The sequence below is a fragment of the Rutilus rutilus genome (assembly GCF_951802725.1).
Source record: "Rutilus rutilus genome assembly, chromosome: 1".
NCBI lineage: Eukaryota > Metazoa > Chordata > Actinopteri > Cypriniformes > Leuciscidae > Rutilus > Rutilus rutilus.
The window spans coordinates 79311055-79336943 of record NC_140209.1 but is presented as its reverse complement, the minus strand read 5'-3'; the positions used below and the strand labels follow the sequence as shown (position 1 = coordinate 79336943).

The 25889-nt window shown below is 39.2% G+C and overlaps 1 protein-coding gene across 1 annotated transcript; it reads left to right on the top strand.

Annotated features, from left to right (window-relative positions):
* Positions 1 to 226: 226 nt before the first annotated feature.
* Positions 227 to 22421, top strand: LOC311293768 (uncharacterized protein). Its single transcript, XM_084414255.1, has 3 exons — positions 227 to 286; positions 16444 to 16553; positions 16664 to 22421. The coding sequence occupies exons 2-3, from the start codon at positions 16457 to 16459 to the stop codon at positions 20368 to 20370; spliced, it is 3804 nt and encodes a 1267-aa protein (XP_084270381.1). The 5' UTR covers positions 227 to 286; positions 16444 to 16456; the 3' UTR covers positions 20371 to 22421.
* Positions 22422 to 25889: the final 3468 nt, after the last annotated feature.

Here is a 25889-nt window from a genome sequence, read left to right as displayed (position 1 = left end):
CTTATAAAAAAATGAAAATTGCTGCAATGTTTTATTAATCATTAGCAAGTTGACTATCGGAGCACAAATGTAACCCCCTGCAGGAGAACTTTGGCCAACACAACCACAATGTTTCTGATGGTTCTTATCACAGCCCAAAAGCTCCTCCCTCTACACCCAAATCAGGCGGAGTCTCCTCTGTGCCACCCCCTATTAATGAATAAAGATCTAGGGGAGTTTCTCTCTCAGAGACAATATAATGTCTGAAACTACAGCTGTGCCTCAGATGATCACACACATCTTCACTGTAAGTACATTCATTCTCTTTTGTTAATGTGCTGTTGCTGTGGAGTAAGAGTCCTGCAGCTTCTCCTTGCTTAACCAGTGACTGTGGGTATGTTTTATATGATGTACAGTATAAGCAATGCAGTAATAGATACTGTGTTCATAATAATTTCCCAGAGGGGATCAATTAAATTATTCTGATTCTGAAGTAGATGGATAAAAAAGAGGCTCCATAGAAAAGGAGAAATTGTTCAAGGTAGGTTTATGCAAATACATCTGCAAGAGGGAAAATGGTGTAATAATTTATGATAGCTATTAAAACAGATGAGAGAGGCATTGTTCAGAGTTTTTATAGAATGTAATGTAACAGATTTACAACAAGTTTAGAAGTCCACCTTTTACTTGTGCTTTTTTTTTATAAAACATTTGACTATTAGATAGATAGAATATAGAAGTTTGCAAAAGTGTATTGGGAGTAAAATAAGCCTGTACCCATATATGCAGACATTGCCATCACTTTGGTACAGACTGATATATCAATACAAATATATTGTATGGATTGCTGAGAAATCATACCCTTGTGTTTAAAGAAAAAAGCAGTACCATAAGTAAACTTTTCAATGTCTATTTAGGTAATTTGTGGTTTGGAGTCTGTCATTGAAGTTTATTTACAATCAGTGTTGGGAGTAACGCGTTACAAAAGTAACGCAACTACAGTAATGTATTCCTTTTTGCTGTAACACAGTAATATAACGCATTACTAATACATTTTTGTTAATATACCCGTTACAATCTCAGTAATGAGCATTACAACACATTTTCAATATAGCCAAGCTTACATTTTTTGTGAAGTTGGACTGAAATGACTGAGCTGTATTTTCACATGAGGTCTTATAGGCCCAAGCACTTTGACTTTATTTTTGGTATCCTTGAAAAATATGGCAAGCCCCACAGAGCCATTTGCTACATGTCTAGCTATAAGTGATTTCAATTGTACCACCCTTTATTTGGTAGCCTGTGTTTTAGCCAATGTTTGGCAAATAGCAGGATTCCTCTGTTCTGCCTGTGTTTTATTTTTTATAATAATTTATAGGCTTTGTTTAGCCTACATGTTGTTTTTTGTGAAGTTGGACTGAAATTACTGAGTCGTATTTCCAGGAAGCCTAATTCTCCAAGAGCACTTTTTGAATCTTTATAAAGCATAAGCTATGTCATCCAATGTGTGCTAGCTTTGTGCTATGAACTTGAATTAAAAGAGAATAAAAGAATAAAAAAATGAAAAGAATAAGAGATTGTGCATCTTATCATCATTAGACCATAGGTTACACAATAGTGGGCTCTATTGTGATTGATATGCATAGGCCTAGGCTTTAAATAACAGCAAATCAATCAGAATCTACCAGATTTTGATTCTTTGCCTGCTTTTGTAATTTTGATAGTGATTGTTACTTTTTGTATTGTGCCATGAGCCTTCACTGTGTCTATTATATTAAGTTGTTAGTAGCCTTACGGGCCTATTATGCTATACCATATTGTCCTCGACTGGTTATAAAATGAGCTGCAGTAAACTCAATTTTAGCATATTAGAATGCCAAGTCATACTTCCGTGGATATTTTGGTAAAAATAACTCAAAAGTAATGCAAAAGTAGTGTAACACATTACAATTCAGAGACAGTAATATTGTAATATATAACAAATTACTCTCAGATGACAGTAACTGTTAATCCATAACGTATTACATTTTTGAAGTAACTTGCCCAACATTGTTTACAATAGCCTTGCACCTACGTGTTATTTGCGTATACTCCAACTAATTCAGACATTCTGGTTCATCTCAGAATGAATTGTCAAGTCAATAAACTTCATTTATATAGCGCTTTTAACAATGTAGATTGTCTCAAAGCAGCTTTACAGAGATAAGCGTATAATTTAAGGTAACAGAGATTGTTTCGGCTTTACAGCAGAGTTAAGTTATTTCCATCTAAAGTTAGTTTTAATTGATTTGGTTCCGTCGCAATGATCATTTGTTATTAAATTAGGGGCCGCTAAGACGACACCATTCTCTCTACACAGACTTTAAACGCGAACCTGTGAGAAACGCTGATGGCGTTCACATGCGCATTTAGAATGGGTTCTATAGTTATGTGCGTTAGAATATACGCAGGTTTGGAATTCCCTACAAGCCAAGCCTAAACAAAATACTTGTCTTTCCTTATAAATTTTGATAAGGAATTTTATTTTATTTGTTGCTTTGGGGTAGGACCGCAAGACGAATTTTCCCGACAACGCCTTATCTGTAGAGTGGTAGTGGGATCCTCCATAGGGAGAGACTAGTTGGCACTTCAGCAATTGTATTAACTTTGGTTATTCTTTAAAGGGATACTCCACTTTTTTTGGAAATAGGCTAATTTTACAACTCCCCCAGAGTTAAATAGTTGAGTTTTACCGTTTTCGAATCCATTCAGCCGAACTCCGGGTCTGGCGGTACCACTTTTAGCATAGCTTAGCATAGATCATTGAATCGGACAGACAGGAGCATTAGCATCTTTCTCAAAAAAATGACCAAAGAGTTTCGATATTTTTCCTATTTAAAACTTGACTCTTCTGTAGTTACATCGTGTACTAAGACCGACGGAAAATGAAAAGTTGCGATTTTCTAGGCTGATATGGCTAGGAACTATACTCTCATTCCTGCGTAATAATCAAGAAACTTTGCTGCCGTACCATGAGTCCAGCAGGCGTAATGATATGATCAGCGCCTGAAAATAGGTCTAATAGGTTAGATAAACTTAGTCCCGGTCACGTTGGAAGTTACTGAGCTGGGGACTATTTTCAAGCGCTGCGTCATATAATTACGCCTGCTGCAGGCGCCTGCATTACATATTTGACCTCAGTAATACAACTAAATAAAATTACATTAATTTTGTAATTTCATTACACGTAACTAGTCAGTGTTGGGGGTAACTCCTTACGAATGCCATAATATAATCAATTTTGGCTGTAACTGAATAATGTAACACATGTAATGTTACTGTTACTGTTATATTGTGAATTGAAGGTGTGCCCTTTATGAGCTTTATGCCAGGCTTTTGCTCTTTTGCGCCACAGTAATGTAATGAGTAGGGTAATGAGTTACTATCCATAGAGAATAACAAGTAAGGTCATGCATTATGTTTTTTTTTTAAAGTGAATAATGTGTATTACACATTCTTGAGTAGTGACCCCAACACTGATGATATCAAATATCAGTAGCATAATACCATCAAGAGATGGTTTTCAAAATAAAAGACTGTCTGTCTGGGAACTTACTTGTAGATGCCTTTTGAAATTTCAAGTAGCCTTGATAGAGCCACAGACTGGAGTACTGCAGAGCTTGCATATGGCTCTGTGGTTTCCAGGGGTTCTTGTTGGAATTGGTTCTTCAAAATGAACTAGTACAGATGACATTTTAGGCCTGCTATTATTTTCCATGTCGCTGTTATTACAGGTGTCAAATCTATAAACGTTTGTAATCTGAAGTTGTAAGGGACTTCTGAAACTTAAAAAGTCCAGTGTTGACCATCAAATTGTGTGGAAAAGAAGCTTTCAAACAAATGTCCACCTCAAATTGTTTGGCAACCATTTTAAATACTTTGTTAAAGTGAAGCATTCTGGGAAATGGAGTCATGTTCCATCATGTTCCACAAAATTACAATAAATCAAACTTATTTGTTCTGTGACTAGAGCTTTTAACATTCATTGCTGTGGGAAAACATTTCCGGTTAATGTGATCTGTACAAGTAGTTCAAACTCATATCATTTATAGAATATGTAATGCAATCATATCTGACATATATTTAATGAAAGATGAAAAACAATTCTAAACTAGATACTAAATACTAAAAATAATATTTTGGTTTTAAAAAAATTGGTTTTGCAAGATTTTTATTAGCTAAAAAGGTTAGATGTTTATTAACCCTCTGGGGTCTGAGCTGTTTTCTGGGCCCTGGAGGTGTTCTGACATGCTCTGACATTTGTGCTTATTTCTGTTACTTGTGACATTTTTATGGCTAAAGTCTGATTACACTGTATTCAGCACAAACTCTGCTACAATAATATATCAGCAGCATGTGTGTAAAAGTTTGTAGTTTTGAGATAATGACATTTATGCGTGGTTTGTGAAAATACAAAAAAAAAAATTCTCACTGAAATAAGGTCATGAAACCCATACTGATAATTTCTTCACAAGACTTTTGTATGACGTAGCCTAGAATATTTGCTCTAAAACTATGTGAAAATCACCCTGACTGCTCATTCAGAGAAGACAATATATTGATTTAAAATTTTTACGACGTGTTTTGTGTGATAAAGCTTTATGCGGGAGGGGCGGATCACCTCATTAATATGTAAGCTTTCCACACCTGAGAAAGACAAAGACACTCCCTAATGGCCCTATTAGGAGCTTATCATGGCCCATCATTCTGAGCAGCCTTGCACAAAGAATGAGGAGATTTAAAAAAGAATGGCTTTTAGATTGTTTGGATTTATTTACAACACAACATAATCCAAAGATACACAACAAAAAAGCACTTATTGATAACAATGATCCAAAGAAAGAGACCTTTGTGCCATTCCTAAAAACATTGTACATACCTTTCATTTCCAAGGTGTTTGATTTTCACTTTACCATGTTCATGTACAGAGACATGTACTGTGAATGTTGAAGTGAGCAGGACTCAGTGGCATCTGGGCCCTGAAAAAAAAAAAAGTGAACATACTGATATCAAGAGAAAGACCTGCACGATTTTGGGAATACATTTTAGATTTTTCTGGTTAAAATTGCTTTTTAAAATTCACAGAATACACACACACTCACACAAATGTTTCCAACAATAATATAATGAACACCAGGTTTGTTGTGCCTTGTAGGCATAAGCTATGCACAGTGCTGCATAAAATAATAACAATATAGCAGCCTATATAAATCTTCCAAATATTTCAGTAACAACAAAGCTAGAGAAAAATATATTGATTATCATGTTACTTCAAATGTTTCCATTCGTTATGATGATATGAAATGAGATAATAGTAAAAACATGAAGCCGTTTGGAGCGTTTTGCTTTTCCAAAATATGATACATTCAAACGCAATCGCGCTCAAATATAAAACATTATGGTTACCATATACATATCTACGTTTGAGCAGATATCCACAAACACAGTAACAGTAAACACGGGTCTAAATATTATAATATTCACCATATATCTAGCAACAGTTCAACTGCAATGTGAAATTTATGCAACAATAAAAAAACTAATACTTAAGAATTTCTTACCTTATCTTTCTTGTCTTCAAATCGCGTTCTTCTTCTGGGGTAAAGCCAATGTAAGCTCACAGCATGTCTTTCAAACTCAACGAAAAGCAGAGACTGATGAAGTGTTTTGTTTTTGAGGTAATGAGCGCATTCGCGTTCCATGTGGAGATTTGCATGTGAATATCTTTTGCGCGAGTAGGTGTGGTCAAATTAAAAGTAATTAGGAAGCGTTTGAGAAGCTGGACATCTTGTTGGTTTTATACAAATTACTTAAACAGAGAATATTTGTTTTCAGTTTGAATCCGATCATTTAAAAGTACACACTTAAATGTTTATAAAGGTGTATGGCTCATAAATGTGTGACAAGTATTCGCTGAGTTTTGTTTCAGTTTATAGACGTGCTCAAGAAAAAAAAGTTCACCGCGACGGAGAGGCAGAACGCACACCCTGTTTATTGTCTTTATTTTTCAAAAGCACAATGTTTTGATTTGATTGTAAGTGGACACATACAAAAGTAGAAATATCACAGATTCTTTTTTTATATTTCTTTTTTCTGTATGACCATAAATGACGGAGTAATTTAAGTTTAAAGTGCTACAATGTAAAGAAAATCCAGCAAAACGCGCCCGCGCGTTTTTCGACCTCAGAGGGTTAACCTTCAGACGATCATATAGTTTTTAAACTTGACATCATACAAACTTCTCCGAAGGAACAGTTCTGATTTTTTAAAGTGTGGATGTATGAGCTTTAGAGTTGTGAATCTCACTATGCATCACAATGCGTCAAAAAAAAAAATTTCTATTAAAGCCATATAGGATATTTGACTTGACAAACTTGCATTGTCAAGTGCAATACCTAAGCTGCAATAAGTAACTTTAGACTGGAATGATGAGGTGTTTGGGTTTGTTTCTTTAAGGTAGCTACCATGAAGGTTTACCTATTTTGGATTAGTCATATCCCCCCCCCTACTTTTAACCTGCAAATCTATTGTGCTGTATTGAAATAACTGACCCCAGACAACTCTTTAACAAAAAAGGTATTGTTTACTGAACGATAACTTAAATGTACAAATAATATTTAGCCGTTAGATTGAATAACAAAAAAAACGTAACACAAACCACACTCTTCAAATATGCTAACTGCAATATTTCTTCAAATGATATTACACACAACTACCCCTTTATCCGTTTCTCTATCAGTTTCCACTTAAAACACTCCAGCTACACAAAATGATTCCTCCTTACAGCAGTTTCAATGTAAAACGTACACAAACCCTATTAAACCACTGTGTTACCACACACACACACACACACACACACACACACACACACACGGCAAGAAGGGAAAAAAAAAAGTTGCGGGCCTGATGGTAGCTCGTGTGGATGTGCAGGACGTTATCTTCAGTGAGGCAAACACACAGAAATCCAACTTACAGTTAGTTGTTAGTCAAGTCAAGTCATCTTCATTTATATAGCGCTTTTAACAATGTAGATTGTTTCAAAGCAGCTTTACAGAGATGAACGTATAATTTAAGGTAAGATTGTTTTGGCTTTATAGCGGTTCTTAAATAAAGTTATTTTCCAGCTAAAGTTAGTTTTGATTGATTCGCTTCCGTCGCAACGATCATTTGTTATTAAATTAGGGGCCGCCAAGACGACACCATTCTCTCTACTGTGGCATCGTGAGAGGGTATGTTATAGAGGCAAGGTATGTGCCATCTAGGTGGTTGCAGCATGGGGACTACAAACCAAGATGGCCACCTGTTCCCGGACTACAGTTACCAGGTTTCTCAACTGTGGGGACACAGCTGTTGCAAGTAAAGGAGAAAAGCTGTTAATGAGCTGAGAACAGAGAGACTGCCTGTTTTGTTTGATAGTGCACACAAAGAGAAGCTGGAAGAGTTTTGGTTAAAATCTCGATTTGTGAAGCAACCCACACTTTGGTGATACCCTACCTCTCACGATGCCACATATGGTGGAGAATGCAGTTCCAATGCTGTGAGTGCTGATGTCCAACAGAGACTGGGAAGATCTGACTGTGAAATTCGCAAAGCTAAGTACAAGAGACCACAATATTACAATGGAGGAGTTATTGAAAGCAATTCTAGAAACTAACAAAATCCAACAACAAACTAATGCTGCATTAGTAGAAGAACAAAAATGTGCAAATGAGTTGAAAGCAATGGAGCTTCAATTAAGAAAGAGCCAAGAAAGCAACAAAGTCAGAGCTAGTGACTTCATTCCAAAAAAAGGGAAATGTGATATAAAAGCAGGAGTAGTGGACAAGTTGCCAGTAAGTGTGCTCATTGGCAGGGATTGCCCAGTGTTCCATGCTTTGTGGCAAGACATATCGGGGAAAAAGATGAGGGATACCCAAAGGCCTAGAGGTAAAACCAAATATAAGGGAGACCCTTCCCAAGGGAATCAGAATGTAAAATATATGACCAAATGTTGTTTTCCAGTTCAGACTCGTGCAGAACCAAGAGATATTCCAGATGAGACTGAGACAGCTTGTGAGAAGGAGTCATCACAGGAGAGTATGGGTGAAACCGGAGACAAAGCAGAGGCTGTGCCGTTAAGAGGACAATATGGTACCTCACAGTTAAATGACCAAACATTAACTAACGCGCTGAGAAATGTCAGAGTGGTGGAAGGGGTAGATAAGGAACAGGGACACCTTACATATCCTTACTTTGCAGTAAAAAACGGTCTGCTTTATTAAGTAAACAAAAGTGGAGAGGACATCCAGGAACAGCTTCTAGTACCTAAGTCTCATAGGTCAACAGTATTGCATCTATCTCACACCCACCAACTTGGAGCCCACTTAGGGGTCAATAAAACTAAGGAGAGGATTCTTCAGCGTTTTTTTGGCCCGGAATTCACAAAGAGGTAGAAAACTACTGCCGCAGCTGTCCAGAATGTCAACAAGTAGCACCAAAAAACACAGAGCGCAACCCCCTAATTCCCCTGCCAATAATTGAGACCCCGTTTGAAAGAATTGGAATGGATATTGTGGGACCCCTTCCCAAGAGTTCTAGGGGACATCAATACATTTTAGTGATGCTGGATTATGCTACCCGATATCCTGAAGCTGTTCCCCTGCGTAAAGCCACAGCCAAACAGCTGGCCAAAGAGGTCTTTCTCCTCAGTAGTAGGGTAGGGATCCCAAAAGAGATCCTAACAGATCAGGGGACCCCCTTTATGTCAAGGGTTGTTAGGGAGATGAGTAACCTGTTGAAAATCAAACAGCTCAGAACCTCAGTTTACCATCCCCAAACAGATGGACTTGTAGAGCGCTTCAATAGAACGCTCAAGCAGATGCTGCGCAAAGTAATTGATAAAGATGGACGAAACTGGGACCAGCTTCTACCCTACCTTCTGTTTTCAATGAGAGAGGTACCCCAGGCCTCTACGGGATTCTCCCCCTTTGAATTGCTCTATCCACACAAGCCAAGAGGTCTTTTAGACATTGCCAAAGAATCTTGGGAAGAACAGCCCTGTCCACACAGGACTCTAATTGAACATGTGGAAACTATGAGAGAGAGGATGGCAGCAGTGTTCCCCATTGTCAGAGAGCACATGGAAAAGGCCCATAGGGAACAACAAGCCACCTACAACCGGACAGCACAGCCTAGGGAGTTCCAAACAGGAGATAAGGTGTTAGTGCTCATACCCACAGCGGAAAGCAAGTTCCTCACCACCTGGCAAGGGCCATGTGAAGTAGCAGAGAGAGTTGGAGAAGTATATAGAGTATATATATTTATAGAGTGAATCAGCCAGGTAAGAGGAAGTTACAACAAATTTACCATGTTAACCTTCTGAAAAAGTGGCATGCAAGAGATGCATTGTTTGGTGGTGGCCTAACTACAGAGAAGGTTAATGGTCCAAGAGAAGAAGTCCAAGTCAGTCCAGACCTGACACCACAGCAGCTGCAGGAGACTTTGGAGTTGGTAGAGCGGAATAGAGATGTTTTTTCTTCTGAACCTGGTCACACCCACGTGATCCAACATGAAATCCGCACGATACCTGGCAAAATCATACACCAACGTCCATACAGAGTCCATGAAGCCCGGCGAGAAGCTATCAAAGGGGAGGTAAGAAAAATGCTAAAACTAGGGGTCATTGAAGAATCTCAGAGTGCCTGGTCAAGCCCTATTGTGCTGGTTCCCAAGCCAGATGGAACAATAAGATTCTGTAATGACTTCAGGAAACTAAATGAAGTGTCACAGTTTGATTCTTATCCAATGCCACATGTAGATGAGTTGATCGATCGCCTGGGCAAGGCCAGATTTATTACCACCCTTGATTTAACCAAAGGATACTGGCAGGTTCCTCTTTCTCCAGAATCTAAAGAAAAGACAGCCTTCGCTACCCCAGAAGGGGCTATACCATTATGTTTGTCTACCTTTCGGCCTGCATGGGGCACCAGCGACTTTTCAGAGGCTGATGGACCTTGTCCTCCGACCTCATCAAAGGTATTCTGCAGCATATTTAGATGATGTGGTGGTGTATAGCCGGGACTGGGAAACCCACTTAATGCAAGTACAGAAAGTGTTGGATTCAGTAAGAGAGGCGGGCCTCACTGCTAACCCTAAAAAGTGCAAACTAGCCTTCTGTGAAACAAACTACCTGGGATACACCATAGGACGAGGCCTAGTTAAACCCCAAGAGCCCAAAATCAATGCCATTCAGGACTGGCCTAGGCCATCCACAAAGACCCAAGTTAAGTCCTTCCTAGGCCTGGCCAATTACTACAGAAGGTTTGTCCCTAACTTTGCTAGTATGGTTGCTCCCCTCACAGAAATGACCACGAAACAACACTCCAGGATGGTGAAATGGTCCGAAAAGGCAGAGGAATCATTTGCACAACTAAAGAGGGCCCTGACGTCTCATCCTGTCCTGGTGGCACCTGACTTTAAGAAGTCTTTTATAGTACACACGGATGCATCAGAGGTGGGTCTTGGGGCAGTATTATCCCAAACGCAAGAGGGAGAGGAACATCCAGTTTTGTATATAAGCAGGAAGTTAGCAAAGCATGAAAAAAATTACTCCACATTGGAAAAAGAATGTTTAGGAGTCAAATGGGCATTGGAGACCCTTCGGTACTACCTTCTAGGGCAGAAGTTTGTCCTGGTAACAGACCATGCCCCGTTACAGTGGATGGCAAGGAATAAAGAGACCAATAGGAGGGTAACTCGATGGTTCCTGAGCCTCCAAGCATTTAATTTCTCTGTCATTCACAGGCCCGGACCTTGCCATGGCAACACTGATGCCCTCTCACGACGAGATGCCCTCTACACTTTCTCCCTGCAACCACGAGCCACAGAGCAGAAAGGGGGGGGGGGGGGGGTGGCATCGTGAGAGGGTATGTTATAGAGGCAAGGTATGTGCCATCTAGGTGGTTGCAGCATGGCGACTACAAACCAAGATGGCCACCTGTTCCCAGACTACAGTTACCAGGTTTCTCAACTGTGGGGACACAGCTGTTGCAAGTAAAGGAGAAAAGCTGTTAATGAGCTGAGAACAGAGAGACTGCCTGTTTTGTTTGATAGTGCACACAAAGAGAAGCTGGAAGAGTTTTGGTTAAAATCTTTTTGGAGTTTAAGTTGGTTATTAAAAAGAACCCACCCACTAAGCAAAATGATGTCCGAAAGACGTCTTTTCAATGTCTTTGATACAAAAATCTGACGTTGAAATGACGTCCACTGAGGAGCCAGAATGAAAGTTTTTATGACGTCTTTTTTTGACGTGTTCTGGACGTCCGATATAGACGTTCATCGAACCTTCGTACAAGGTTAAAACTAGTTCAAATGTGGCCATTGTGGACATATTTCAACATCACTTATGGTCTCATTTAGACATAATTACTTTGACTATTGCTGTCAGATGATCTTAGTGAGAATTAACAGAGGTTTAGATGTTGATATTTGTTTAATTTGAAGTGTCACCATTGTGGTGATCAGTGTTTGCTTTAGTTGGGCTCTTGGTCCCCTTTCTTTTTACTTTAACTTTTCTTTGGCTGCTGTAACAGTGTGTTTGTGTAATACAATTGTTGTGGCAGAGAAAGCCAAGAAAAAGTTTGAGGTGTTATCAGCTCAATGTTGATGATGACATAATCATCACAAAATGGGCCTTTAATATTGTGTTTAAAGTTTTGTGTTTATATTTGGCATTCATAACCACCAACCTTGTGGAACTGCATTATTGGTGCCAAAAGCATTAAAATGATCACTTATTTGAAGGTGTATAAAAAGCATGTGCACATGTTTTGAGCAAATGTGTCATATAGTCACACACAGACATCAAGATTTTGGATATGAATCACAACAACGGTGACAATCAAAACAAAAAAGCTTGGGAATTAAGGATGAGTTTTGTACTACGAAAGCTACCCAGCATGCATTGCAGCATGAAGCTTTTTTTTTTTTAAATTGTCACCATTGTTGTGAATCATATGCACAATCTTGATGTCTGTGTGTGACTATATGATACATTTGCTCAAAACATCATGCTGTTGAGCACATGTTATTTATTCACCTTCAAATAAGTGATCATTTTAATGCTTTTGGCACCAATAATGCAGATCCACAAGGTTGGTGGTTATGAATGCCAGATATAAACACAAAACTTTAAACACAATATTAGATGCCCATTTTGTGATGATTATGTCATCATCAACATTGAGCTGATAACACCTCAAACTTTTTCTAGGCTTTCTCTGCCACAACAATTGTATTACACAAACACACTGTTACAGCAGCCAAAGAAAAGTTAAAGTATAAACAAAGGGGACCAAGAGCCCAACTAAAGCAAACACTGATCACCACAATGGTGACACTTCAAATTAAACAAATATCAACATCTAAACCTCTGTTAATTCTCACTAAGATCATCTGACAGCAATAGTCAAAGTAATTATGTCTAAATGAGACCATAAATGATGTTGAAATATGTCCACAATGGCCACATCTGAACTAGTTTTAACCTTGTATGAAGGTTCGATGAACGTCTATATCGGACGTCCAGAACACGTCAAAAAAAGACGTCATAAAAACTTTCATTCTGGCTCCTCAGTGGATGTCTTTTCAACGTCCGATTTTTGTAACAAAGACATTGAAAAGACGTCTTTCGGACATCATTTTGCTTAGTGGGCAATGACTTGATCTCTGCCTGGACTCGATTTGTGAAGCAACCCACACTTTGGTGATACCCTACCTCTCACGATGCCACACTACACAAACTTTAAACGCGATCCTGTGAGAAATGCTGATGGCGTTCACATGAGCATTAAGAATTGGTTCTATAGTTATGTGCGTTTGAATATATGTGCGCAGGTTTGTAATTCCCTACAAACCAAGCCTAAACAAATTACTGGTGTTTCCTTATAGTTTTGATTCAGAATTTTATTTTATTTTATCAATTCGGGGTAGATACGCAAATTGAGTTTTCCCGACGATGCTTTATCTGTAGAGTGGTAAATGGATCCTCCATAGGGAGAGACTAGTTGGCACTTCAGCACTGCGTTGACATCGGGTCCAGGCGAAGGTCCTTCGTCAGATCTGGATACGGCCTGGATCCGGCAGGCTGCGGGAAGACCTCGGGATAAACAAAGACACTAAAATTAGCGTAGATGCCATTCTTCTCATGATGTAACAAGTACATCAGGATTTATGGGAAGTGTTCCCGGTTCCAGCTGACCTAATCTATGCAGCCTAACATTGAATTATAGAAGTCTATAATGTATTATGTGAATGCTATGTCAAAGAGATGTGTCTTTAATCTAGCTTTGAACTGACAGAGTGTGTCTGCTTCCCGGACAATGTTAGGAAGACTGTTACAAAGTTTTGGTGCTAAATAGGAGAAGGATCTACCGCCAGCAGTCGATTTTGATATTCTAGGTATTATCAACTGGCCGGAATTTTGAGATCGCAATAGACGTGAAGGAGTATAATGCGTTAAGAGCTCGCTCAAGTACTGCGGAGCTAAACCATTTAGTGCTTTGTAAGTAATCAGCAATATTTTAAAATTGATGCGATGTTTAATAGGGAGCCAGTGCAGTTTTGACAGAACTGGGCTAATATGGTCATATTTATTGGTTCTGATAAGAACTTGAGCTGCTGCGTTTTGAACTAGCTGTAGTTTGTTTATTAAGCGTGCAGGGCAACCACCCAGTAGAGCATTACAATAATCTAGCCTTGATGTCATGAAAGCATGAACTAATTGTTCCGCATTTGTCAATGAGAGCATATGACGTAATTTAGATATATTTTACAGATACTAGACACGTGACAATATCACACTCGTAGCCTTGTGATATTGCTCCATGCTTGTGCATATTCGACGACGAAGACTTAACAGAGCAGCCATCAAGTGTTAGACAGTATTCTAGGTTATTACGTGAGGAAGTTTTTTGTCCAATAATTAGAATCTCTGTTTTTTCAGAATTTAGAAGTAGGAAATTACGAGTCATCCAATTTTTTATATCAGCTATGCATTCTGTTAATTTAGTGAATTGGTAAGTTTCGTTAGGTTTTGAAGAAATATAGAGCTGAGTATCGTCGGCATAACAGTGAAAGCTAATTCCATGTTTCCTAATGATATCTCCTAATGGTAGCATGTACAGAGTGAACAGCAGCGGTCCTAGTACTGAGCCTTGTGGTACGCCATACTGAACTTGTGATCGATGAGACATCTCTTCATTTAGTCCAAGAAACAGCTCCAACACGAAAACGAAAACCAGCTACGGCAAAGTCCTCTTCAGCAGGGAAACAGGCTGTCGTCCTCTCCAGTCCAAAATCAGCGTCCTCCATCAGCAACTCTCCAACTTTAGCCAGGCACACTAGCACAACGTTTGTTCTAAACCACTGCTGTTAGTGCCGTAGTGTACACCTCTTCTGCTTAAGTTTCTCAATGTTTATCAGTTTCCTTTCCTCTTCTCGATTAGCAATTCTCTCCACTCTCCCGTGTCGCCGCTCCGTTTTGTGCGTCTGTGTGTGTCTGCGTTTGTGTCTGTGTTTCTTTGTTTATGTATCTGTCTGTCTGTGTGCATGTCTGCCTGTGTGTGTGTGTGTGTGTGTGTGAAATGGGTTAGGCTACGGAGAATGTTATTTTTCATTTGAATGTTTATGCCGCGGCCGGAAAATTAACGAGCGATGTCATTGCATTATAATCGATTATGGTCGGCCACTGCATTGATGCAGCATCGTCAAATCACCTCATCCCGATGCATCGATTATTTTATTAATTTCAACACCTCTAATGAGCTACTCCTCCATAGTCAGTGTATTAGCTTCAGTAGATGGCGGTCGGCGCGCCCCCCCAGTTTGGAGAAGCAGGCAGGAGAACCCACTTGGAAGCTAAGCAATATACTGCTGTGGACTGGGGCAGCAGCTAAACGTATTTTAGAAGACATCTCTATAAGTTGCGGTAGACAATATATTTTGAATGTTTTCACCGCTTTACCTTGCCGTTAGACAGCACTTTCCTACTGCACATTTTCTCAACCGTAGAATATCCGTATTCCTATCCCCATTCAGTCTCTCTCTGCAAAACAAATATTATCAGCTTCTGTAATCTGTATAAAAAGAGAGCGACTCCAGTCGAGCTCATTACGAGATGATTCACAGTAATTTGACCACGCCCCGGAGAGCGCGTGCTATTCAAACGCAAATTCTGAGAACCATTTCAGTCTGTGAAACGCCCACATCAGTGTAAACAAAGAGGCATAATATAGCCTACCTTATGGAGAAAATTTTCCGTGCTGATATGAGGAGCAGATCCCGCTGAGGAGTGAGGTAGGCTAAGTTATCCTTTCTCAAGTGTTAATGTGGAATAACGTTATGGAATAACGTTGTAGGCTTACGTAAACAAAAAGATGAATCGCGTTTCTATAATATGAATCGCGTTTCTGTGAGATGAATGAAGGGTACATATTTGTAAAGACTGTTTAGCCTAAATATGAATCGCGTTTCTGTGAGATGAATGAAGGGTAACGTTACATATTTGTAAAGACTGTTTAGCCTAAATATGAATCGCGCGTCTGTGTGTGAAAGAATAAACTGCTTTGCTATAGCCTACTGAGATGAGTAAAAATCAGAAATATTGCTGAAATTGTAATTATTGTTGTAATTGTAACCTTTTTAATAAAATAGCAAAACATATTTACAAGATAGATGTAAGCAAAATCTTAAATGGTCAATATAAGTATTCTTCTAAATACATTGTCCTTGCATTGTGGCTCAGTCAGTGTCACACCTGAATGAATGGCTAATTATGCAGAGTCATTATGCAGAGTGGGTGGGACTAAGGTGTAAACTACTCCTCCCCCTCGCATATTGGCTTTCCAAGCAAAACCTGTTTTACACCATTTAAATCAATGTATTTTTTTTTGTGAACGATAAAGCAAGACTATTTTCACATAGTTTTGAAGCTAGAACTCGAAGAGAAAACATCCATTAGTCAAAAGTCTTGTGGGCACATATTTTGTATGAGTTTTGTGGTCTTATTTCAGCAACTTTCATTTTTATTTTTTTAAATAACCACGCATAAACATTATTCTCTTAAAAATACAAACATCTACATACACGTTGCTCGCATATTATGGTAGGCCTGTTTGTGCTATATAGAGTGAATTTACACCTTTGCCATTAACATGTTTATAAATAACTGAAAAAAGCACAAATGTCAGAGCATGTCAGAACATCTCAAGGGCCCCAAAAACAGCTTGGTCCCCAGAGGGTTAAATTGAAATCCTAAAGTGTTCACCAAAAAGCAACATGTTTTATTTACTTATTGACTTCAGAGGAGCTTGTCTTTGTTAAAGCACCTATACAAGATGTCAGAAAAAATGATGAGCAGTAAACTAACATACTTTCTGTTTTTCCTAGTCTAGACTAAGGGATGGATGAGGCCATCAGAACGATAGAGGTGGCCGCGCTCGGCCGACCATTCAGCCTCGGGATGCTGTATGACTGCCGCCAAGATTCACTCGTCCCTGGTAAGATCCACATGTAAAGTTTTTCAATGGAACTGAACGACACAATTCCAAACCAAGCTTATATCATGCAGTAAAAGGCAGTCTAACTTCCTATAATTCTTCTCTGGCAGGCATGACACTGTGGGACTGTGATGACTTGGAAAAAAATACAAGAGAAAGACCACAACATAACAGTGACTTTGAGATAGTTGCTTCTGAATCAATTGAGGATAAATCCTCAGCGCTAACAGTTGAAGCCTCTCTGAAAGCAAGTTTTTTAGGTGGACTGGTCGAGGTTGAAGGATCGGCCAAATACCTGAATGATCATAAGGCATCCAAAAATCAGGCCAGAGTAACTCTGAAGTACAAAGCTACCACAAAGTTCCGGGAACTGTCGATGAATCACCTTGGAAGAGGCAATGTTAAGCATCCGTATGTCTTTGATAAAGGATTAGCAACACATGTAGTCACAGGTGTCCTTCATGGGGCACAAGCATTTTTTGTCTTTGACCGCGAAGTGTCCAAAAAGGAAAATCATCAAGACATTCAAGGCAACTTGAAGGTGATGATCAAGAAGATTCCCTCCTTTGCAATAGAGGGTCAAGGTTCGCTGAAAATGGAAGACAAGGACAAAGAAAATGTTGACAAATTTTCCTGCAGATTCTTTGGAGACTTTTCAATTCAGAAATCTCCTACATCCTTTCAGGATGCAATAGAAGTCTACCAAAGCCTGCCAAAATTGTTGGGAGCCAACGGAGAAAACGCCGTACCAATGAAGGTCTGGCTGTTGCCACTGACAAGTTTAGATTCTTCTGCTGCCAAACTTGTCCGTCAGATAAGTATAAGATTAGTTCAAGAATCTCAGACTGTCCTGGAGGACTTCAGTGAGCTGGAAATGAGGTGCAATGATGCACTGGGGACCACCACTGCACAGCAGTTCCCACAAATTGGCAAAAAGATTAAAAGTTTTAAAGAAATGTCCTCTGAGTTCAAACTGGAATTCCAACGAACCTTGGCAAAGAAACTTCCATCAATCCGAGGAGGAGGAGAAGAGGAGGCTGGGCTCGCAGACATCCTGAAGAAGAGACATTCTTCTCCTTTCAACAGCAAACACCTGAATGAGTGGATGGACTGTAAAGAGAGAGAAATCTGCATGTTAAAGTCTTTCACCAACATGATGAAAAACACAAAGATTGTCCCTTCTCAAAATGGTCTTCATGAGGAAATTCTCAGTGCAAACCATGCTGTGTGTTTTGTTTTCACCTCACTTGGAAGTGCTGAACCGTACCTCTCAGCTTTATCAAACTACTTAAAACAAACACCAGAAGGCCCTCAATGGGCACATACCCAAGATGTAGAGAAGGAACAATGGTACCTTTCACACAAAGTAGCAGATTCATTGCGGAACAAAGCAAAGCTCTTCAGTGACTTTGCAGAGGCTAACAAGGAGAACAAGAACATTAAGTTCCTGACAGTAGGTTCAACAAATGAAACACAGAAAGGTTCAAGCATCTACCTTTATAAAGAAGGCATTTCTGTCAGTGAGAACTTTGAGCCGCCTTCAAAGCCGGAAACAGTGACAGTAAGTGATATAAACCATAACAGTGTGACGCTGATGGTTTCTCCACCCAGATTTGGAGCAGAGGACATCACCTCCTACTGTGTTGAGTACTGTGTCAGTGGAGAGGATGGATGGAAACAGAAGACAGCATCAAAAGCTGAAGAAGTCACAGTGAGCGATCTGAGTCCTAACACAGAGTATATGTTCAGATGCAGAGCAGTGACCTCAGTAGGTTTTGGGCCAGCCAATGAAGTCCCCGGTTCCACTAAAACCTTACCTTGCAGCCCTCCTGGAAAACCTGAAGTCGAACCAAATTCAAGTGAGATATCTGTTAGCTGGGAGAAACCTGCTGAGCTTGGACAAGATATCCACATTTTGAGCTACATTGTGGAGTTCGCCAAAACAGACAACGAGGTTAAAGAGGAAGATCTCCAATGGGATGAAATGATGGCAGGAGCTGAAAAGGCAATAATATCAGAGCTTCAGTCAGGAACAGAATATGTTGTCAGGGTCAGATGTGATTGTGGTGTAGCTGGCAGAAGCAAAGAAAGCATCCCTGTTAATGTCTGCACAACAAAACGTGAATTTGCATGTCTTACCGAGTTCCTCAAACATATTAGCAAGAGATTACATTCTGAATCTCCATCAGTTTACAAACTGCCTCTGAAAGAAGAAGATATGGATGTTGATGGATGCCGGTGGTATAACCTTGGCAAAGAAAGCATGAGGCAAAATCGCACAATAATGCTTCTTGGAGCAACTGGATCAGGAAAGTCCACTCTGATCAATGGAATGATCAACTACATTGTTGGTGTAGAGTGGAAGGACAATTTCAGATTTCAATTAATTATGGAGGATCAGACGAGATCACAATCTGAAAGTCAGACATCTGAAGCCACGGTGTACAAAATCAACTACCAAGAGGGGTTTAAAGTCCCCTTCTCTCTGACCATTGTGGACACACCAGGGTTTGGGGACACAAGAGGAATCGGAAGAGACAGGGAGATCACAGAGCAAATCAGGAGGCTTTTTACCTCTGCTAATGGGGTAAGTGAGATTGATGCAGTGTGCTTTGTTACCCAGGCCTCTCTTGCACGACTAACAGCAACGCAGCGATATGTGTTTGACTCGGTACTCTCCATTTTTGGCAAAGATGTGGCAGAGAACATTCAGATGCTGGTGACTTTTGCAGATGGCAAGCAGCCACCGGTTCTGGAGGCAATAATCGCCTCTGGGGTTCCATGTCCACAAAATGATATAGGGCTTCCAGTTCACTTCAAGTTCAACAACTCTGCATTGTTTGCAGATAACAGAAGCAGCAGTGACAGGGCCTGTGATGAGGGATCTGATGAGGATGATGACAACTTTGACGAAATGTTTTGGAACATGGGTGCCAAAAGTATGGTGAAGTTCTTCACTGCTTTGAAAAAAATGACAACCAAAAGCTTGCTCATGACCCAAGAGGTTTTAAAAGAACGAAAGCTTCTTGAAACAGCAGTTGAAGGTTTGCAGCCGCAAGTTAAAGCTGGATTAGCAAAACTTGAAGAAATAAGGACAACCAAAGAAAAGATTAAAGAGCATGAAACAGCCATGACTTCAAATGAAAACTTTGAGATTGAGGTTGACGTTATTAGGCCAGTCCAAAAACAGCTCACAAAGAAAGGAGAGTACATTACCAACTGCCAGACATGTTCAATAACATGCCACTACCCGTGTGCGATAGCAGATGATGCTCAAAAACATGGCTGTGCATCGATGGATAGGACAGGGAGGTGCACTGTCTGCCCTGGAAAATGCATTTGGAATGTGCATTTCAACCAAACATACAGTTGGGAGTATGTTCAAGTAAAAGAGAAGCAGACACTGCTGGAGCTAAAAGACAAGTACAAAAAAGCTACAAGAGAAAAGATGACCATTCAGGAATTGATTGAGAGGCAAGAGGAAGAGATTGTTCAGCTTCAAGACATGATCGTGTCCCTCATCGATCAGTCGGCTCAATCTATAACTCGTCTGCAAGAGATTGCGCTGAGGCCCAACCCTCTGACCACTCCAGAGTACATCGACATGCTGATTGAGGGCGAAAAGTCAGAGGCAAAAGAGGGTTACACGGCTCGAATTCAGTCTTTGGAGGCAATGAAGGAAAAAGCAAAAATCATCTCCAAAGTTGCTAAACAAGATAAACTCATAAAAACAGAAGAAGAATTGTCTGAAGAAAAACAGGAGAGAAAAGAAAAGAAAGGTGTTCTTAAGAAAGTTAAAAATTTCTTTGGATATTAGTGAAAAACATGCCATGGCTGCAGCCATGTGTTAGTATAAACCAGAATAAAAGTGAGTTAATGCATGAAAAATAAGTCAAAAAGACAGCTGAGCAATTGTTAGACTATTGGTATGTTGAGATGATTAACATTAATGTGTACATTTTGTATTGTTATGATGGTAACATGCTATCATTTTGTAAGTTATCATGCTAAAGTTATCATGATCTATGACGTTAGCACGTTCCGCATTGGCTACAATGAACGTGTAACGTATGCGGACCGTTAGCGGAGCGTGTGTGCCACGGAATGCATCCTTTAACCGGCTAAACCTTCTGCCCACACATGGTGTGGGTCACAGGCGAGACGGAGAGTTTTTGCTTTGGAATTGTTTCTTCAGTTTTTGGAGCCGGCACAGAGCCGTAAAACATCCATCTACTGTCAGCTGTTATCCAACATGACATCATGACTTTGCGTAAACATACACACCACTTTCCTAAAGCCAAGTGGCATGTTATCTGTACGCATTTTGAGCTATCCGCGTGTATGTCTAGTACGCTGTATAGAGCGGACGGCAGTCTGCAATGTCACAGCGTAAACATACACACCACTTTCTAAAGCCACGTGGTGTGTTAGCGCGAGGCTACGTGTTACATTTACATTTATTCATTTAGCTGACGCTTTTATCCAAAGCGACTTACAATTGCTATATATGTCAGAGGTCGCACGCCTCTGGAGCAACTAGGGGTTAAGTGTCTTGCTCAGGGACACATTGGTGTCTCACAGTGGATTCGAACCCGGGTCTCTCACACCAAAGGCATGTGTCTTATCCAGTGTGCCACCACCACCCTCGTTATTGCGAGGCTCCAGTTGGTTTTAGGAAATGTCAAACACGGGTTGGGTTTAGGAAAAGAACAAACGTGGAAAAGAAACATCACATGCGGGACACGATCCCCTTTTTTTGTTGTGCGCCATTTTGGGCTTTTAGTACGCAAGGGTCAGAGTTTGTGTGGAGGACCGCACATTCTCCCGTCAAGTTTGCTTTTTATAAATCACAACCTTTGTGTGGGAAGCCGCGTACGCTCATTTTCAGCCCCATTTTGTGCGTACGCCAAGTTTATAAATGAGACCCCAGATCTCCGCGGAGCATACGCACCACTACGCGCTGCACTTTGTACGGTGCCGGCAGTGTCATTAATTATAGTGGAAGCGTAGTTTTGGAACGTCCGCTCCGCGTACGTTACTCATGCAATGTAGCCAACCCGTTACACTTTAGGTAAGCATGCTGATTTGAATTGTCTCTTAACTTTTTGTTATTAACAAGCTTTTTTTGCCAGCTGGTGGCACTTGATTAAATACATTTTTTGTTCGGTTGAAAAGAATAAATTCATTGAATGCTCCAAATTTCATGGCAAAATGTTTTTTTTTAATGGCTAAGAACTTAATAGACCTGGATGTCATAAGTCATGTCTACATAACCTAAATGTTGTTGAAAATGTGAACAATTATGCTTCTTTTCTGACACACATAATTTAATAACCCCTTTCAGCTGGAGTTTGTTCTCTTTTTTATTGATGAAACGATTTAGTACTTTGAATATACTCTGAATAAGTATGATTAATTACTTGGTTTTGGCGGTTACTGTACGTTTTTTGTCTTATAAGAGGTTCGTAACAAAGACGATAACACAATTGATGTTTATTTTACATAACCAAATTGAAGATTTGATGTATCTTTTAGTAGGTTAAAGCTGTTATTTGTGAAATTCATCCTGTTCAAAATTCAGCAGATGACAACTCTTCAATGTGTGCAGTTTGATGAGTTCAAACTTTTGTTCTTAGATGGCATTGGTAATGATAAATATAGAAATAATTGATTGATTGATTGATTTGAACATTAAACGTTGTTTTACATATTTCAGCTTTAACATTAGTCCTATATTTTAAGCCATTATGCATTCTGTGTATTTTTCAGTTTTTTCTTGCCCAGTTGTACCTTAAATACTAGAAAAGACATGCAAAAATCCATAAAGTTATGTGATTGAGATGTGAAAATAAATTGATTTTGTCGAAATGTTTTGTTCTCTTTGTATTTCATCAATTATATTTGTCTCTTTTTAGCTCCTTTCTACCCTAAATCATCCATTTTTAATCGGCTCACACCCTTTATTGCAGGTAATGTTGGTATTTCCAGGTCAGTTATAAGTTTCCTATAAGTTTAAGTTTCACTTAGCAAAAAATCTTCCCAGTTTTAATTTCTCCATTGGTGAGCAAACAATCTGTTTTTATTTATGTATGAAATAATATCGCCATATGTGTTCTTGAAATGATTTAGCCCAAGTATTTAAGCTATGGACTATAATCTTTGTTCAGTTTAACGCCTGATTGATTCAGCAGAAACTCCTGAATTAGGTATGCCACACTGCATGAAAAGTGGGATTTTCGACAGTTACCGGCACTGTAGATTGTCGTGGAAGTTCAGGTTTACGACTGCAAACGGCAATTTACAGGCAACACTGCAAACTGTCGGAAATTGTCGGAAATTGACGTGGGACTTGCTTGCCCCGTGACCCCCCTCCCTCTAATGCTTTAACATGTAAATGAGACTGCTGTGAGCTTTACAAATGCAAATGAAGGTAGCAGGAGGAGTTTTATCCCAGGTGACTCAAAGGTATTAACTTAATTCTAAAAAAAATACAATATTTATTTATAACGCAAAATTAAAAACAGCCAAGGCTGACCAAAGTGCTGTACAGGGCAATAGATAAAATGCAGGGCAGAAACAGGACAATTTAAAAAAAAAAACAATAGTTGTGTCAAGGGGTATTAAAGTTTTCAAGGATGTTTTGAAGATGGAAATTGAGGGAGCTAGTCTGATATAGAGGGGTAGACTGTTCCAAAGTTTTGGGCCAGCAGTCGCAAAAGTGCAGTCGCCTCGTTTTTTAAGTCTGGATCTGGGCACGATGAGAAGACAGTGATCACTGGATCTCAAAGTACGAGATGGAGTGTACGGGCAGAGGAGATTGGTCAGATATTGGGGGGCCGGTTTGTTAAGAGCTTTATACACAAATAGTAAAATTTTAAAATCAATCCTGAATGTGACAGGTAGCCAGTGGAGTTTGAATAAAATAGGGGTGATCGACTCATATTTGCGTGTCCCGGTGAGAAGTCTAGCTGCTGCGTTTTGAACTAGCTGTAGACGAGAGAGAGAGGCCTGAGATAGCCCAAAATAAAGTGAGTTACAATAGTCTAAGGCCATCCTTAAAAAGTAGCCTACCGACCCAATTATTTATTTGTTCCCCCTTTTAGTCCGACCGACTTGCCGGCTGAAACTTGTGTTAAGACCGACCGCTTTTTTGTAACTCTTCAAACAACTAATATAAATGCAATAAAATAATATTAGTTATTAAGTATTGTGAATATAAATTCCGTAGGCCTGCATACAAACATAAGCTATAGCAGTGTGATTTTTATTTCAAAATAAGAGATTTTTGTTTAACAGTAACACCAGTGACACAACTCCAGGGGACCACTACTTTCATTATAAATTTTATAATATGTATTCTGCATTTTTTTATATATATATCATTTACATAATATATTTGATAGTTATGTATACATTATTGTATTTTAAATGGTGTAAAAATCTGTTATTGACCTCAAAATAAAGCATTTTCCCTCTGTACATGACTGTGGGGACGAGCACTTCTGTGGTGCTTGAAATTCTATATAATTCATAAAAATCAAATATTGCCACTTTGATGGCTCAAGAGGGTGTAATTGTTCAAATAACATATTGTTTTATTTTAAAATGTAAAGAAATTGTAACCCTAAAGTGTTTTTTAAGTGTAATATTTCTGTAAAGGCTAGGGACAGAAAAATGGACATTTTCATAGAATGACCCTCTTACATTTTAGCTTAAATTTATATATTTAATGAAAGTAGCTAGATTAGTTACTATGTGTCATTAGCAATAGCCAATGTTATGTAAAAAAGACACAAAACCATTTATTTCAACAATTAATTTCAATCAGGCTTTGCCACAAAGGTAAAATGTGCATTCCATGCAAACAGCATCACAATCTCTTAGAGCCCAACCACTGTGCATAATACAACACGAACAGAAGATTGTATTTGACTCATGCTGCATACACATACGCAATGACAAGAATTATGCCTACTGTACATATAGAGTTACAACTACGATTAGAGTTGTTTACATAAAATGTACCTCGTTTCTATTTTGCATTAAAAATGTTTGTGGCCCCTTTAAGAAATCCCTCTCTTCTCGCGATACTATTCACTTGTGCTGGACGCGTGCGCGCGACCAGAGAACGGCAGCCATTTTTCATTGTTTAGGAGAGCTCCATGACGGTGCGTGCATCGATCGGATTCTGTGTTATACGTTCTTCTTTCTTGGTAAATATTACTCCAATATCTTTAATATGCACAAATAATTTGTGAAGCGAAGTTAAAAGAACATTTGATGTGTACATTTTTGTTTATAGATTTATTTGGAGCGCATGTGTGACGAGTGAACCTCGTGGTGATCGGACGGTAAAGGATTGGGTATGTACGTTTTATGGTTTATGGGGGAAATTACTGATGGCATGTTTATTTGATAAATCTGTTAATGAGTTGAATCTATATTCTGTGATTATACAGTATAACTTTATGGTTAAATGCATATTTCTGGTTCCGCGTGGCATGATTAAACGTGGGTTGTGGCTTTGTTAAAGTGCTTTTATTTCTCTTGTAACTTAGGCCTAAGTTACCTCAGCCACTGCCGTATTCCAGTTTGTGTTATCGTATTTAATTGTAGCCTAACATATTTTGGTTTGGAGAAATCAATTTAAATCTGACCAGTTGCAGTGTATTATACTGCATTTCAGTTTGAATTGAGTTAAGTATTCTGTGGATTTGGGCATTGATCCACTGGTTAAGCTTTTTGTGACATTTGATTGTCATCTTCAAATTTACTGTAAACTGTTTCTACAATTTCTTTTTTTTTTTTTTCTTGTGAAATCTCTTCGAACAAGGCAAACTTTTTTCTTGCTTCCATCGACCGCTGTCACTTATTTTAAACAGCAGTCAGAATAAAACCCCAATTTCAAAAAGCATAGTTTGCTTCCGGTGTGTATTTCTGCAATTTCACCCGGTTGCATTTTTTCTCCTTTGTTTAATTTTACTGTGACTTATGTTGTTCTTATTAATTTTACTGTGACTTATGTTGTTCTTATTAATATCACTCTCAATTAATTGTTTTCCAGCTGCCTTTAAGACATATTACACGAGCTTCAGGTACAAACAACCAGATCTTGCATTGCAGGCGGAAGCTGTGGTGAATTCAGCTCGGAGTCGAGCGAGAAGAAAGACGGTAAGATTTATTAGATTAGATTTGTTTTTGGTCAATGTGACTATTTTTCAGGTGCATTAATAGATGTGTGTTGTCCATACGCAGTGCATTGCGCAGTATTGATATTCTTTATTGGTTTTAACAGCTGCTAAAAGCGAGTCAGAGTGTGCTAGCTGAGGATGAGAT

What these genes read in the sequence shown, in the direction of transcription:
- LOC311293768 (XM_084414255.1), top strand. Translation starts at nt 16,457, where the DNA reads ATGGATGAGGCCATCAGAACGATAGAGGTGGCCGCGCTCGGCCGACCA. An exon ending in CCAAGATTCACTCGTCCCTG is followed by an intron (nt 16,554 to 16,663) that starts GTAAGATCCACA and finishes CTTCTCTGGCAG; the next exon opens with GCATGACACTGTGGGACTGT.